Genomic DNA, 16,506 nt, shown 5'->3' on the forward strand with positions numbered 1-16,506 from the left:
TGTTCGATTTGATCTCCGTTTCTGCTTCTCATTCACCGGCAGTCGTGGGTACAGCCTGTAAGGGCGCGCCTCGGGCCAGCATGGTGAGAGAAACTTGAACGTGTTTTTTGCGTTGTTCAATTTTGAATGAAGAAGAAAAGGAACAAATTTGCATGCAAATTTTCTGACCTTTTGGAGGCGGGCCGCAGTGGGGCTAAAGTTTGTGCCTGAGAATTTGCCTGCAATGCCGTTTATTGCCGTAATGTTCAGGCAGAAACTTTTGACAAGCTGGTACCTGATCCCAATGGCCCACCAGCGTATCCAAGCAATCATTCCATGTTCACTTTGCTGCCAAAGACATCAAATGTTGACTCTCTCTACTGTTTTCGACATCAAGCATGGCAGAACACAGCTCTGGAACCAACAACGATCTTGCAAAGAGCCCAGACTTCTCGCAGCCATTGATTCGATTTTATGAGGGCTGTCAAACTTTCTTGTCCTGGCATAATGATCAGTGCATGTCAGTGTAGAAGAGACGAGTCCTATTCAGGACATCTGCATCCAGGACTCGACCACTAGCCTCACCTTGATCCAAGATCACACCCCTGGCTTATTCTCATCGCCATCGCCACTTCTACCCTCTTTTCATCTTTCCAAATTCCAACCCGAGATGCTTTTGCTCGGGGGGAAGGTGGCAGTATGACTGGTCGTGACAATAGCCTCAGAGCACGGATGCTGAGGCGCTTCAAAACCAACACTTCTCAAGACTGTGGCGGCGACAAAGACTCAAGCAACTTTTGCTGGTCACGGCCTGCACCTTTTCCTCATCTCCCCAAAACGAGACTCCGATCGATTACTCCACCTCCTTCACACGAGTCCTCGGACGGCAAGACATGCTTTGACAAGCAAACGAGCCCGTTCTTCCTGAAGTTTCCTCTCGAGATCCGGCTCAAGATTCTACGTGAAGCATTTGGAGATGGAATCATCCACATGGATTTGATCTTCAGCTGCTCGTGCACTAAGTGCCGCAATGCTACCGGACATGGTCACGGTAACTTGTCCTCAGACGCGACACGGCAGTACGATGTCATCTACCCGCCGCTGGACTGGTCAGGACCGAAGCAATGGGTTTGGAAGGGTTCAACTTGCCATCGCAACCCTCCTACGCCTGGACGTCCGGGACACCGTGTGTTACCTGCTGCTGATACTTGCCGGTTTGGACGAACACCAGATGATGCTTGCAAGCTGTGGCCAGGCACACATCCGAACAAGTGTCACGTAGGGGCAATGGGCTGGTTGACATCATGTCGACAATCGTAAGCCCCCCACCCTGCAGTATACCTTTGGTACAAAGGTAACATGTTTGAAAGCTTGATGGTAACAAAGCAAGCTAGTTATGTCGAAGGTGTTGATGTGTTGTACTCAACAAATACCTTTCACACAGCAAGCAAAGAAATGCTCATAAACCTGAATCGCCTGCTGCTTCCACAAAGGCTGTCCAGCATAATGGCAGTTGAGATACTATGGACCATTTGGCCAGAGGACCTGTACCCAACAAGCCCTCCAAGCGATCCCCTTGCAACAAACTCCTCGTTACGGTCGTTGCGGTTTATTCTCAGGGCAATTCCATCCTTGTTTCCTAATCTTAGATCCCTCTATTTCTCTATACAGAGCTTTACATTTCCGACTGAGCTGCAATATCGGTCTATTCCCGAGGACCAGAGCTCGATGGCTATTACAGATGAAGCCTTTGTACGCCCATTCCAAGACATGGTTCGCAGTATGCCGCCATCGATCAAAGAGTGCTCGCTCGCTCTCCCTAGCAGTCTGTATGCATCTAGAAGGACAAGAGCACTTGAAGCTGGCGCCAGGGTTGAGAGAGCATGCGACGGCGGTAAATTAGAGCGACATTGGTGTCCGCTGGAAACTGAGGCGAACAGCCTTCAAGGGCACTGGATCAACTTAGGTTTCAAGGACATGACGTGGTCGACTCTGGCAGACGAGACCCTGCCTCACTCCCCCTCGTATGAACAAAATATGATCTTGTACAACTTGTAGAACGCGGCTATGTTGAGAAACCAAATGCGGATTGGTCTGGGTATGTGTTGATGACGTTTCGTTTGCGAAATACCAGTGAGAAGTGTAGCGAAGGCGATGGGATGTGAAATGAGACAATTACAAGGCAACAGCTTGAGAATTTGGATGAGAACAGTACGTCGATCCCTTCCGCCCATGTCACACCACAGCCGCGCTGCAAATGGTGCATCATTGAGCCACTTCTCATGCGCACATGGTCTGGTGCATGCATTGGTCCCTGCATCACCAACCCAAGGATTGGCTCACATCGGTCTGGAGTTGGACACAGCATTGTAGCTGCAGTGGCCGTGTCTGTAATACAAGTCTAAACCCAGTAAAGCCCTCATTAATAAGGGCGGCATCCGGGATTCATTTCACCTTCATTAATCGGGCGGCTTGTCCCAAGGTGATTAAAGTGTGGCGATGCCGTCATGATTGACCCCGCCGCAATGCGACTAGCTCTGGTAGCTTCAATATTCAGCTCCCTCCACACGCATATCCTCAGCCAAGCTCCAAGCTCAAGCTCAAGCTCCGAGTCCAAGCCATCTTCAACAACCATGAAACCCCAACCACCTTGGCACGTCCGGATATACGAACACTGCCTTCTCAAGGATTTTGAACCCGGCATCCATTGGGGTTGAGGAGACGTGTAGAACACCAGCTCAAACTGACCGCTCTCACATGCGCTTTCTTTGGCGCCACCGGTCGCAACTGCCTGCAGTCCAGCCTCCAAAACACCAACATCCTTCCACAATCTTTCAACCAGACACACTTGACTTGAACTTCATCCGTTGTCAACACCCACAGCCAGCATGTCAGACCATCATCACCTATCATCCAAATTCTCCAACCTGAATCCCTTCCGCCCCGGCGAAGATGACGAAGACAAGGGTGAGGGCATTGCCATCGACTCCGTCGGCGGCGGGGGTCGCAGCACCCGCAAAGCCCAGCATGAGAAGCAGCAGCTCCAAGTGAGCAAAGCCCTTCGCAAATATCTCGTCAAGAAGAAAGTCCTGCCGGAATCCGATGCGGGCGTCGCATCCCACGAGACAACACCCGCTCTTCGCAACTTGCTCGGCAAGTCGCACTTCGACGTGCCTGATGCCCTGCTGGACAGATCCCATCCCCTCCCAGAGTACTTCATCAGCTCTAGCCACAACACATATCTTATGGCGCACCAGTTGTACGGGTCGTCGTCAGCGTCTGCATACGAGACGGCTTTGAAGACAGGGTCACGATGTGTCGAGATTGACGCTTGGGATAACAGTGCTAACCCCGAGGAACCAAAAGTCACACATGGGTTTACTCTGGTGTCCCATATCTTGTTCAGAGATGTATGTGAGACAATTCGAGATGTGTTTGACGAAGAAAAGGGCATTGCGGCGAAGGATCCTACGTATAAGGTTGCACCTATCTTGCTGTCCCTGGAAAATCATTGCGGTGAGCAGGGCCAGAAACGACTTGTTGATATAATGAAGGAGGTGCTCGGGGATCGTCTGCTTGATGAACCTGTTAGACAGAAGGGCCATCGCGAACAGAGTGGTGGCGATGAACATGTGTGTCTGGCCGATCTGGGTGCCTGCATCGCCGTCATTGTCGAGTATCACCTCAAGGGGGATGAAGGCACTCCCCAGGACTCTGAGAGTGAGTCGCCGTCTGATGATGAGCAGGAAGAGGCTGCAGCCAAGGCCGCTAGAAAGGAATACAAAGAGAAGAAAAAGGAGGCTCCTACCGCTGGCATCATCCCCGAGCTAGCAGACTTGGGAGTGTATGCTCAATCCGTCAAGCCAGTTGACAATTCATGGTTCAACCCAGGCATTCTCACCAACGGACCACACCATCATCTTATCAACGTGTCTGAATCAGGACTTTCGTCTCACCTCCCTGACGAATGCATCCCTATTGCGGCGCACAACGCCCAGCACCTGATGCGCGTCTTTCCCAAAGGCACAAGAATCTCGTCATCGAACCTGAAGCCGCTCAAATTCTGGGGCATCGGTGCGCAAATCTGCGCTCTCAATTGGCAAACTTTCGGCACCAGCAATCAACTTAACGATGCGCTGTTTAGCGGCTCAGAAGGCTACATCCTGAAGCCCGCTGCTCTCCGAAGCGGAGGCGACGGCCAAATCCTTACCGGCAAGAAGAAGAGGCTTCGGCTTCACGTCGCGGGAGCCACGGATATTCCTGTCGACGAAGACCGGGAGCCTGATTCCCTTAAGCCATACGTTACCTGTAACCTGTACAGTCCAGGTGAGGTTGAAGGCGAGAGTATTAAGCGAAAGACATCGGTGTATAAGCATCATAAGCTCGGCATTTTACACAAAGGCGACAACCCACCAGTCACCGAGCCTATTTGGGACGAGACACTGGAATGGGTGTACGATGACAATGAGCTCGTTTTCTTGCGAATGCTAATCAAGAGCGACGATGCATGGGCTAAAAACCCCATGATTGCTGTAGCTGCGGTTCGGTTGTTTTACGCTGTTCCTGGGTGGAGCTTTATTCGGATGATGGACATGAAGGGTAGGGAAACGCAATGTTCCATCCTGGTGAAACTCGAGATAGCGGAGGTTTAACTCGGAGTGAATTATTTTAACACTTGAATTGAAAGCCTCTTTTGTAACGAATATACGATGGTTTCATTGTGTCATCCGACACACAGACAGTGACGCAATGCTGGGCTATGGGTGATGGCGAACTACCACAGCCTCTCCCAACATTTCCTCCAAAACGGCAGTTCCGCCAAGCTAGCCTTGTAATTCTTCTCAATACCACCCTCCTCCCAGACCCTACACTCTTCATCCACCTCCGCCTTGCCGCTCACCAGATCCGCAGTGCGCGGGTCAACAAGTTTGGTCTTCTTCCAGATTTTGCATCCGAAATACAGAGTTATACTATACGGAATACAAAAGTAGCCGGTCACGAACCCTCTCGCCTTGAAGGGCACAAACGAATCAAAGCCGATGAACACGAGCGCAGTAATACCAAGGGCCAGAGCAAAGTACGCTCCGTACGGCTGAAGGGGAGCCACGTACGGCAAAGAGCTGTTCTTGAGGCCCTGTTGTCTACGTGCACGGTGCCAGAAGACGAAAATTACCAGCATGATGGTGTATGTGGCGATGAGGCCCGTGGTGGTGAGGTCAACGAACCAGTTGAACACTTCGACGGCCGAGTTTGCCGTCACGAGGAAAGTTATGCAGGTTATGAGACTGACGATGGCGACGCAGTAGACTGGTACGCCGGCCTTGGTGCACTTCATGAGGAACCTGGGGGCTTGTCCATCTAATTCACGCTGTTAGTTTTTGCTGAGGCGCACATGGCGAGAAAATGTGACTCAGACTCACCTCTTGCGAGACCGTAGAGCGTCCTGGACGACGAGTACAGATACGCATTTCCACAAGACCACCCGGACAGCAAGATCATCGCATTAATGAGGTGCGGCAGAAAGGGGATACCCAGGTTCTGAATCCCAATCACCCAGGGACTCGCCGCTGACCCTGCCTCGTTATTCTCAACAGCACCCATGAGTCTCGGATCTCTCGAGCTGCAAATAATGCCCACTGCCAAAACACCAACTACATAGAACCCCACCAATCTATAAAAAATGAGCTTCGCAACACGGGGTATCGTGCGTCTGGGGTTCTGAATCTCCCCCGCAGCAAGGGCAATCATGTCTGGTCCAGAAATCGTAAAACCAGCATAGAGCATGACCTTCCACCAGCCGAGGAAGCGGCCTACAGCGCCGTCCGCATAGTACGGATGCATGGCGAGACCGTTCTTCCAGTACCGGAAGCCGTAGGCGTCATGGCGAGGGTTCCCGCCGCACATGGTGATGACTGTGAGGAAGACGAGGCCAAAGAGGAGGATGATCTTGGTGGAAGCCATGATGAATTCAGCTTCGCCATAGTATCTACACAAATAATTAGTATGGATTCGGTCATGCAGAGAGGAAACATACTTGACAGCCACCACATTCAGGCCTATACACACAATCATCGCCATGATAATCCACACGGCAGGATTCACACTCTGGTTCCAGTACTGCATCACCGTCGCCACGGCACTATACTCCACACAAACGAGCATGACGCCCGCGTAGAAATACGTCCATCCCATGGCAAACCCCAGCGCCGGATCGACAAACCTGCTCGCGAGCTCGAATATCGACCCCCGCACAGGGAGGTACGCGCACATTTCGGCCACGCACAAATTACACGGCCAGATGAACAGGAGGCCCCATAGGAGGTAGCCCAATAATAAGGACAACGGTCCAGACTGGGATAGTTTACCGCCTATGCCGACGAAGAGGCCTGTGCCGATGGAGCCGCCTATGGACATGAGTTGGATGTGGCGCGGGGAGAGGCCGCGCTTCGTTTCGCCATATTTGATGCGGATTTCGGCATTGGGCTTGGATATCTCGGCGGTGGACTCTAGCACGGATTCTATGTCTGGCATTTTGGCGTTGGCAATTTGAGAGATGTGTTTTGTGGGTGAGTGAGAGGCGAGGTGTTGGTATAAGTAGGCTCGCTTATTTAAAGCGGCTAGTGGGGGATATTTTAAACTATGACCATGTTGGTGCTACGTTGTACGGCATGCAGCTTTGCCATTTTCGTGTAAGATTGGTATCGTGAAGTGCAGATAAGCAATGCGGAGATGATCCTGCGAGCACGTCGATCAGGGACATGACTCGGTGTATTGCAGCGTGGGGAAGGTATTCGCGAACTTGTTTGCGGGGAAGTGGGCATGATGGTTGAAGTTGGGATAAGGTTGTGATGGGATACGGGAAAGGTACGAGGTGATTGCCGAAATTGCGTGCATGAACGATATTGACGGAGGTTGCGGTGTCGTGCGTGATGCAATTAAGCTGGCAATTTGAGGCTGGCGTTGAGGTATGTTTCTGATTAGAGTTAGCTTTGGCGTGTGGAGGATCGACGTGTGATATTGATTGTGATAAGAGGGAGCAAGGGTTGCCGCCGTTGACGCCCTGGTGCGGAGGGTTCTATCTTTGTATCTTGTAGATTGGAACTGTTGTGGGATCTGAAGTCGGCAGTGATATTCTCGATTCATGCGTGGCTCATAGCACGAGATGGTATTGGCTGTCCCTCATCTATCAGATATGCTCACTCAGCATGTGCATTAGTCTAATTATTTCGTCTCAAGCCCATCTCATATCCTTCAAGTGCTCGTCCCAACACCGTCGCATAACAAACTCACGGCAACAAACGCCACCGGGCTTCATTACCCCGACACTGCACCTCACCTCGCTCTCACTCTCACGCTTCAAATGCGGGGAAGAAGCGCATCTTCACTAACCCATTTACCCTGCACCAAAACCATCGGAGACTTTTTTTCTTCCCATGCAACTACTATTAATACAAAACCCTTATCTCAAGTATCCAAATACCGTCTAGTCCTATAACTCATAATAACATCACCCATACCAGATCCACTGCCAGATAACAAGTTTTTAATGTCCAAATTGTGCTTTTTATCGCCCACCAATGAAGCGCGTTGCACCAATCCAAATAGGAAATCAGCTTGTTTCAACTCAAGCATTCCTCGTACAACATCACTTTCACAACACACCTTTCCCACTGCACAGTAACCTTTCATTAATAATTGCAATTTCCCTGCAGCTTCCCAAGATTTTATACAGCCCTCCCATGGCGCCATCAGCGCATCATGCCGCCTCAACAAGTAAAGCGGTGCCTTTGCGGATGAATTCTTCCACCACTCACAGCCCTCAAAACCGGGTACTTCACCACTTGTAAGCGCACCACTTGCCTATGACCTCTGTCCTTCAAAAACCAGCCTCCTCTCCGATTTCTCACGTATTGAAATTCCCTTTTCTACTTTTGAAAGTTGCCGTATGTGATACCCGGCCCAGATCCATCATGAGCCTCAGTTTCCACGCCCAAGCGCTGTCCGATTCGCTCGCCCGGGCAAGTCTCGTCCCGGGTAGCGCCGCGACTCTCATACCCCGAGATTTCCGGCCCACTACCCAACTATCAATCCTTTATGATGGGAAGCAAGTCGATTTAGGGAATTTATTTCGCGTGACCGAGGTGAAGAAGGCGCCGTCGGTGCAGTTTGACCCAGAGGTATTTAACTTGACTTCATTTTCACTCCACGAATGGCAAAAGCTGATGAATCCTGGTAGCCTGAAGCATCTATTGATACGTCCTACATGTTGATGCTGGTTGATCCTGATGCCCCTACGCCGGATGACCCCAAGTTTGCGTTTTGGAGACACTGGGTCCTGCCGGGCTTGCAGCCTCTGCGGGATGTGGATGGCGTGGTTGGCGAGACGAAGCCTGCTTTGACAGAGTATCTTGCTCCGGGGCCAAAGGATGAGTATGTTTATGCCTGTTGATGGATACTCTATTGTCTCTGGTTTTATGGAGAGTTACGAAAAGGGTGTCTGAGATATGAATGAGCTAACGTGTTGAAATAGTTCTCGCCCGCATAGATATCTGTTCCTTCTGTTTAGGGAACCGCATGGCTTGTCGCTCTCCAAGGAAGACGTTGGCGGTGAAGAGTTTGTGCAAAGAAGGTCATTTAATACGGCTACGTTTATTACAAGACACGGCTTGAAACTGGTGGGTATGAACTGGATGTTGGGTGCTGGTGATGGATGGCAAGAATAACGTACAGAGGGAGTTGGAATAGAAAAGAAATGCCATACGCGAGGTATGAGGTATCATGTGTCATATACATAGTGCGACGACCGCAATCATGAAATGATATGCTGCAACTGACCATGTCTACAAGGTTGCTGGTGCAGAGATTTGCCACGTGGAATTGATCAAAGCAAGATGTGCCGATAGAATAGTGATATATGACGGGTCTTAGGAACAACAATGTGACGATATTGGGCGCTGTTTAGAACCCCGCGCCCAAGCTGAGAACATGATGGCATTTAACAGTGGCTGTAATCCATGTTAAGCCATGTCTCGCAGACGGTGTAGTTGATCCTGAACGCGTGGCGGTGAGTCAGTGTCAATATGACTGGTAATGTATTCAAGTTCAACGGCTCGAGGAAAGGTATCAGCGCCGCAAAGGTGACTGAAGTTGAGTAAGCCAACATCCAAGTGACGAAAGGGTTATTCAAAGTTACCAGCCGTCAAGATAAAGACAGATGTCCACATCGGAATCTCTGGTCTAGTATGGTATTTTCAATTCTAAGATCCATTTTGTCCGCGATCTTCATTTTGGTATCGACATGTTCAAGGGTTACGCTGGAGCACGCAACATGAGAATTCGACATAACCATCACCATCCACACCGACAAAGACAAACTATCGGGGTGCTAAAAAAGGCAACGGCCATTTGAATGTCGTCCGAGCTTACCGCCAGAGGAGGCGGAGAACAATACATGCACATCTGGAGCGCATCGCGCCTAAACGTGTTTTGTTATGCCCAACATCCCCTCTCCCCCATTGGTAGTTGCCTGGCTCCACGGTTTCGTGCGTCCTGCACTCATACTAATCCACAACAACAGATGCAACTGCATGACTTATGAGATTGCTAGTCTTCAGCAGCCGTGTGATGTGCAAGATGTCGAGGATGCGGGTGTTTCACCTGACAGCTAAGAAAGCCGATCTCGTGCTACGTCCGGCTTATCGAGACACAGAATTGGTCCATTAGCTTCCCTGTGCGAAGCTAGCGAATGTAAAACAACCGATCAGCATGAGAGCCGCACTGGGGTGCAGGTAGTTTGCATTGCTTGCGTGCAAATTATAAATGCCCAAGGACAAAACGCAGAGCGTGAAGACACGTGCGGCTGTATAGATTGCTACACGATGCCGTCGTTTGGTGACAAGCTCTGATGGGCCATGAATACTCCGTAGACAATGGCCTACATACCGGTAAACACCCCGCTCACAAGTGCAACGATTGCAAAACAATTGGTGACTGCCGTGCATTTGCACGGACTGGGTGGCCGGCACACCTCGGCCGTCGATCGGTAATCAAGTTTGTTTCGCCCGTGTAAGAAGCAACAAAGAGTGAGGAGGCTGCTCCGGCGGTGACGTTGAGGGTGTTCAAGTTTCTATAAACATCAACCTGACAACATTCGTACTGTGTGTGATTATGGCTAACCGTGACTTTCTGTTTCTGCAAACCACTTCCATCCCTCGCATTCGTCAAAGTTTCTTTCAATGGGGATTAAACAGCCAAGTCTTTAATCAAACCATCCTGGCTTTGGGAACGGCTCTGGTTTCCTGGGAGGTGATAGCCTCATGCACATCGCAATTCTGGTCATCATTCCACACCAACCTTCCATGAAGTCTGTACTGGTATGGTATGCTCTGCCTGTGCCGATCGCCAAGCCTCAGTGCACTTTGCCGTGACAAGCACACGTCATTGTCATAATGCCTGATGGACTTGTGTAAACGAGGCTTACTCTGGGCAACGGGCTTCGATATGTCGTTGGCAAGAATCGGCGCCTGCCGGCTGCCTTTCAAAGTATTCCACAATAAAAATCTGGCTTGAATGACGCCACGGCTTGAGACAATGTGAGGCTGTCAACCCATTTCATGCCATGTGCCGTCGCAGGTGGCAAACTTAACAGCTTCGATATGCTTGGACAGATGAAAAAGACGCAGGAATAATAAGACGGCGGCATCAATGTATGGAGTACGGAGTAGCGTTTCTCAGCTCTGCACCGTTTCCATCAACCGTTGCACACGGAGGAGTGTCGATCCATGACATCAAGTGGGCCGCCAGGGGCAACAGGACGGGTGGGGGGAAGTCCATGTCCCATTCCCCTTCAAAAGGAATTTTGCGAGAACACGAGCTCCTGACTGGTTACCCACCGGCCTGATACTCCCCAGAACTCGGTGCCGGGAGAGTCAATCGTCTGAGATTGCGGCAGGGCTCTGAGCAGAGCGCAAGCAGGTTAGGGGTATGGTGGCATGGCATGGGTAGCTTGGCAATATGAGAACCACCCTCAAGATGAGGATAAACCGGGGGCCCCATTTCGTTTGATAGCGATTTTTTGAATGCTAATTTCATTATCCCCGCTTGGCTCATGTGCAACGGCAGAACGGGTCGTAGGATTTTGCTCCGCGGTTCTTGGAAGACAAAGATTGGAAAGTAGGCTGCTTCTAAAAAGCAAGGTTTGTCGTTTCCGCGGCATCTGGAAAATTGCTGTATTCGGGGGCCGGTGTTGGTCTGAGTCGAACAAGCACTGCCGGCTCCGCATCAACACAGGATAATAAGAAATAATTTGGACTGCATGTTGCAGTAAGCAAGCAGAGATAATGTTAGACTACTGTACGGAGTACAGTCTTAAAGCTCAACAGGAAATTTGCGATTGGAGAGCAGATCACCTGTAGGAATCAAGTGTGACCCGCCAAGCTTTCGCATTCTTCAGGCCCGGATTTGTGCCCAACAATACACCGTACGTCTGTCACAGGTGAAGCTCCATTGGACTGAAGGATCGTAAAGGACAGCGCAATAGTGCAAAACGGAGAATTCTGGTCTCGCTCGCGGAGCTCTTGCAGCTGTGCCTGGGGACAGCCAGAGAACAGGCGACGCGACAACTGCGTCGATGGGGACTTGTTTACTGCGGTTGGAACGGAGAACAGGCGATCGGAGCCCTGAGATGGTGAGGGCGAACCATGCACAGTGGTCATGTGCGCAGTGTTGCTGGAGTTTTAAGGCTGTTGAGGTCTGAGATGCAACGTTCGAGTCTTGCTAGTATCTTGTTGGACAGACGTGCTTGGTGAGGTGTCTGGTGAGGTGTGGGGACCTCGAAAGAGCCAGGCACCAGTACTTGAGGCTGACCGTCATGTTGGAGGACACACCCCGCTGTGGCAAGGTCTTTACGAAGTACACAAGGAAGCGCAGAAGATTGGCAGGCATGTGGATGCTAGACCGAGCTGTTGCCTCATTTTGCCTGCTGAACCACCAGAGTCATTCTTTCCGACCCAAGTTGGATCCTCTCGAGCTGTGTCAGTCCCAATGTCGCCGGTGGCTCTTTCCATTTTCAATGGCTCGTAGGCACTTGGCACCTAAATAATGTGCGTACGTACCTACCTAGGTAGGTACCTAGGTACCTAGTATGTGCCCAAGCAAGTAGTTCCATGCATGTGCAGTCTGCACCCAGAGTCAAGTTGCTCGTGAGCACCACCTGCCGTGACTGACCGCTGTTGCCAGCTGCCTGGTCAAAGGAAGTTGGATGACAGTCACGGGATCATGAACCCATCTGCAGGCTGCAACATCACCGACAGGGGAGACTCGTGGCGAGCCGTCAAGCTTTGGTGGTGACATCTGGAGCCTCTTGTCAAACCTCAGCCAACTCGTGCCACAAAAATACCAGACTTGTTTCCTCCCCCTCAAAGCTTTGGGGCCGTCTTGTCTCTTTCAATGCCCACTGTAGGCCCAGTTGGACCCTCACGCGGCCTGGTCGCCATCCTGCAGCAGCATGTTGACCCTGGAGGTGCTGCACAGTGCAAGGCATGCATCGTGTGGCGTCCGGCAAGGGTCAATCGACCATGTCCATTTCGAGGACCGGTCAACTGGTGTGTGTGGCCCTTGTATGCAGGGGCCTCAAGGCCGGGGCGCCTATGGCGTCACAACCCGCTGATCTCTTTGTTTTCGTCGTGATGTGGTGAAATACCCATCCGGCCGGCCAACGATGCCTCTGACAGGCTATGCACGGTTCGTGATCGCCGAGACGATGACTGAGAAATGGAGACGGGGGCTGTTTGGGCCCTTTTACCAATAACTTCACCTCTTCCGTCTTCCGCCTATCACCCTCCTGATAATGCCGGTTTGCAGCACTTGCTTTCGGCTGGGGATCCTCGGGCTGGGCACTGTGGGACTTAAAAACACCAAATCACCATTGACGGGATCCTTTGAGGCGGACTAGCATCACGAGAATGCAGCATGGACCTAGCTTTGCACGGCAACGGCGAATGGGCTGGAAACAAGAATCAAATTCTCCTGGACTGCCTTTGATACAGTACTAATGGAAGGCAAGTTTTGGTGCAAAGCTGTATGGTCAACAGTCAACCAGACAACTTACACCAGACAAAACTGGTGGAAGAGGGCGAGGCTGGAAGCACACAACAGGGCCCTTTGGCAACAGCGCTTGATGTGCAAGAAAGAAAAACTATTGGCAACTCTGCCCAGATCTCTCCATTGTGACAAGGCCCAGCACACAACAGTCATGGCATACCAACCGGCCGCGCCATTTGTCATGTCTGACATGCTCTCAATTCATTGTTCTGGAAGATTTCTTTGGCCAAAGTGAACTTCAAACGCCGACCCATATCATACTACGAAGGAGGCGGTACGATGGTGACGACCAAACGCTTGGTTATGATGTCGCCATGACGATTCAACGACTGTGAGGTTCTTAGGTCAAAGAACTGGAGGATGGGGCCAGTTGAGCTTTGCCTCTTCTCCAATTCATCATGCTTCGCTTCTACAGGTGCTTCCACAGGACGTTCAAGTCAATCATTTGAGACGCAATCACGAGTCCTTGTCCAAAATGCGCTCATGACGTCCAAACTCAGTACAGCGCCAGACGCCGATCCAGCATCTAAAAAACGGCGACAGCCTATCGTCATCTTCCTAGAACGCCAAAGGGTCTTCCTCCGCTTGTCCACACCCCGACCACCCCCCAACGGAGCACAACCCTTCTCTTATCCCTGTCCTTCGTGACGAGAAGTGCCAGGCTGTTGCCCACCGCCAGTCCCAACTTGGATCCCTTGAGAACTTCATTCGTCAAAGGGGACTATCTCAATACCAAATATCCCACACATTTGAGGCGCCTCCGTTTGGTTGGCCTCCACTTCCCGGCGAGTTTTTGCTTCTCAAGTGATATTTTACTTGGAACAATGGTGGTAATTCCGGATTTCCGTTTCTTTTCAAAATGCTGGCTTTAACAGTGTTTGATGCTCCAACATGTCATCACAATCAAAGCTCCAGAGAGTGCCTTCCGGTTGGTGCGCTACGATATTGATTCTCCGGCCTAGCAACTGACCTGCTATGAAGCCAGCAAGAAAAGCAATCAGAATGAATAATAGCGTACGGCAGGGAAAAAGAAAGTCCAGGACTACCGATACTCATTGCCTGTCAGCACTCAAAGTCCTTACAGCCCATATCAATAATATTCTTTTTCTTTGAGAGAAGCTTTGAGAGAGAAAAAAAGACCCATCACCTTGACAAGCCCTTCCAAATACTTCCTACATACTTGACGGTGCCAACAATCGGCAAGCTCTCAGGTTGTGCCTCAGCACTCAGCTGACCGCCAACCTTTGCCTGTCACTTAGCCACCACCCACGCCAGGCTCATGCCAATATCAGTTCAGTGCTCTGGCAACCACACCCATTTTGCATGGCACCAAAATTGTCAATGGTGATCGCAGGGAGCATTGAGTGGCCATGCCACAGCGTAATAAGAACAGGCGAAAAAAGAAGAGCAGCGTCACTTGGAAAGGGGTACGGAGTAAGGCCATGCAGCGAAACACGAATGATTGCATGTTCATGACTCTTGCTGCACCTCACTGGCCGCTTGGCTACGGAACGACTGTGCAATGCTGCTTGAGACTGAACCGAGAGCCAGAATTTTCCGACACATTTGCTCACTTTGGGGTTACAGAGAGCCACAGTCCCCGGGCTCACAACGACGAAAAAAACAAGAAAAAGAAAAAACGTAACAAACCAAAAAGAAAATAAATAAATAAACGAATAAGGCCAGCAAGACCAGACTTGACGAAGTACCACAAAATCAGGCTGATTCGAGAAGCTCCCGACTTCAGCTCTACTGACTGCCACATGCAACGTCAGATTATGGCAAGCGGTCAACATATCGGCGGTTTGCGAACCATGGGCGGGATGGCTTGCCTGTCAATATTGGGGGTCATCTGGGGCAGCCAAAGTGAGGTGGCTTGGTCCCTGAAAATATCAAATGCCTGACGGTTTATCTCCAGTCTGCCTGCAACACTGGTGTGGGAAAAAATCAAACGACGACAGATGACAAAGACCTGCATGGCATGTCGGTGTTGTTGTGTCGCGGCCAACAGCATTTCATTCATGGCCAGTGCTCGTTGTATGGGTGGCAGCACTGTCACCATTCTGATGAGAAAGACTGGTGCTATTCGTTGTATCCTGTCCAATTTTACCAAGCGTATGTCTGCGTATGTCTGCGTATGTCTGCTGGTGTTCCTCAACCAACCATTTGCTTGCAGTGGTTGATGTTGGCCATGGCCAAGAAGGATCATCCGTCCATTGCACGGTTTAAGCAAAGAAGTGTAACAGACATGACATGATGAACCGACCAATTAGTTCGGCGCAGATGTAAATAACGCTTGACGGGTCTTGTTGATGAATGATGGACCAGACCAGACGGTTGCAGGGCTCATGATTGATCACTCACCACACACAGCCCTCAGATGCTTCAGAGGCTCGTGGCCGAGGCCGGGCTGAAGTGGACATCTGGTGGATGTCTGGTGGACGTGTTTTCCGGAGATTTGGTGAGTTTGGAATTTGGATCAAATCAATCATTGTCCCTGAGATGAATGCTTATTGCCGTGAATTCTCATTGTACACCACCGTACCGGTAGGCAGGGCCGTCGAACTCCTGTTCTCCGGATTGACGTGATTCTGGTGGATTGACATTAGGAGAGGGACATTGGGACACCAGGCTGGCATAACCAGGTGGCACCCCCATGCCATGCCATCAAATGCACTCACTCACTCATCCTGGCAAGTACGTAGCACCAGACCAACCCCCAGTAGCGCCTCAGGATGCTCGTTAGAGAACCAGACGTCACTGTTGGTCCAGTGTCTCTCCGTTCTGAGATGCCCATGCTGCTAGTGTGCCAGGCCAGCCAAGCCAGGCTGGTGTCTTCAATGTTTCTTTCTTCCTGTCCCTTCCTGCATTCTGGTCCCTCTGTGATGCCTAGTGTCAATCCGAGCCCCACACCCCCACCCTTGCTGGTGAGGTCAGGTCTGGTACTTGAATGACTTCAATGTTTGCAATGGAAGGCGAGAGTGAGTTGGAGCCTTGACCAGGGAAGGTACCGCCCCACCATCAGATCGTGACGGTGTACCGTTGGAAGCTCTTTGCACTTGTACCGGCTGTTCGGTCGCAGGGACTCTGCGAACTGAACTTCGTACCATCGTCCTTGGGTCAACCTCTTCCGTCATTTCCTGTGGTCGGTCCAATTGGTGTCGTTTTTGAATGTCAATCCACGCCAAGTGCAGTTTGGTCCATGTCCCGGTCCGACCCCCTTCGAACCTAATCAGCGTCAGACCAGGCCAGGGCAGTCACTCAGTGAATCTGCCCAAGTGTTCACTGTGCTGGGCATTCGTCCACTGTATGGAGCACCGTGGGCCCCTTTGGCCGCTACCCGCCCGCTGGCTCCAGTCGACATGACGGTGGCCTGCCAGAGACGGAGGGTTTCGTCTGTCCATGTCTGGTCCATGTCGAATTCGA

The 16,506-nt window shown here is 51.0% G+C and overlaps 3 protein-coding genes across 3 annotated transcripts; 2 read left to right on the top strand and 1 right to left on the bottom strand.

Annotated features, from left to right (window-relative positions):
• Window positions 1-2,867: 2,867 nt before the first annotated feature.
• VFPPC_03646 (1-phosphatidylinositol-4,5-bisphosphate phosphodiesterase gamma 2) lies at window positions 2,868-4,631 on the top strand (the record flags this gene model as incomplete). Its single annotated transcript, XM_018283123.1, has 1 exon — window positions 2,868-4,631. One exon carries the CDS (start codon window positions 2,868-2,870, stop codon window positions 4,629-4,631), a length of 1,764 nt encoding a protein of 587 aa, XP_018147868.1.
• A 122-nt stretch (window positions 4,632-4,753) lies between these two features.
• On the bottom strand, window positions 4,754-6,510 carry VFPPC_03647 (proline transporter; the record flags this gene model as incomplete). The annotated part of the gene is made up of 3 exons (XM_018283124.1): window positions 4,754-5,337; window positions 5,400-5,965; window positions 6,014-6,510. 3 exons carry the CDS (start codon window positions 6,508-6,510, stop codon window positions 4,754-4,756), a joined length of 1,647 nt encoding a protein of 548 aa, XP_018147869.1.
• Window positions 6,511-7,949: 1,439 nt separating this feature from the next.
• VFPPC_03648 (phosphatidylethanolamine-binding protein) lies at window positions 7,950-8,702 on the top strand (the record flags this gene model as incomplete). Its single annotated transcript, XM_018283125.1, has 3 exons — window positions 7,950-8,156; window positions 8,216-8,409; window positions 8,510-8,702. The coding sequence occupies 3 exons, from the start codon at window positions 7,950-7,952 to the stop codon at window positions 8,700-8,702; spliced, it is 594 nt and encodes a 197-aa protein (XP_018147870.1).
• Window positions 8,703-16,506: the final 7,804 nt, after the last annotated feature.

This window comes from Pochonia chlamydosporia, chromosome 2 (assembly GCF_001653235.2).
Source record: "Pochonia chlamydosporia 170 chromosome 2, whole genome shotgun sequence".
NCBI lineage: Eukaryota > Fungi > Ascomycota > Sordariomycetes > Hypocreales > Clavicipitaceae > Pochonia > Pochonia chlamydosporia.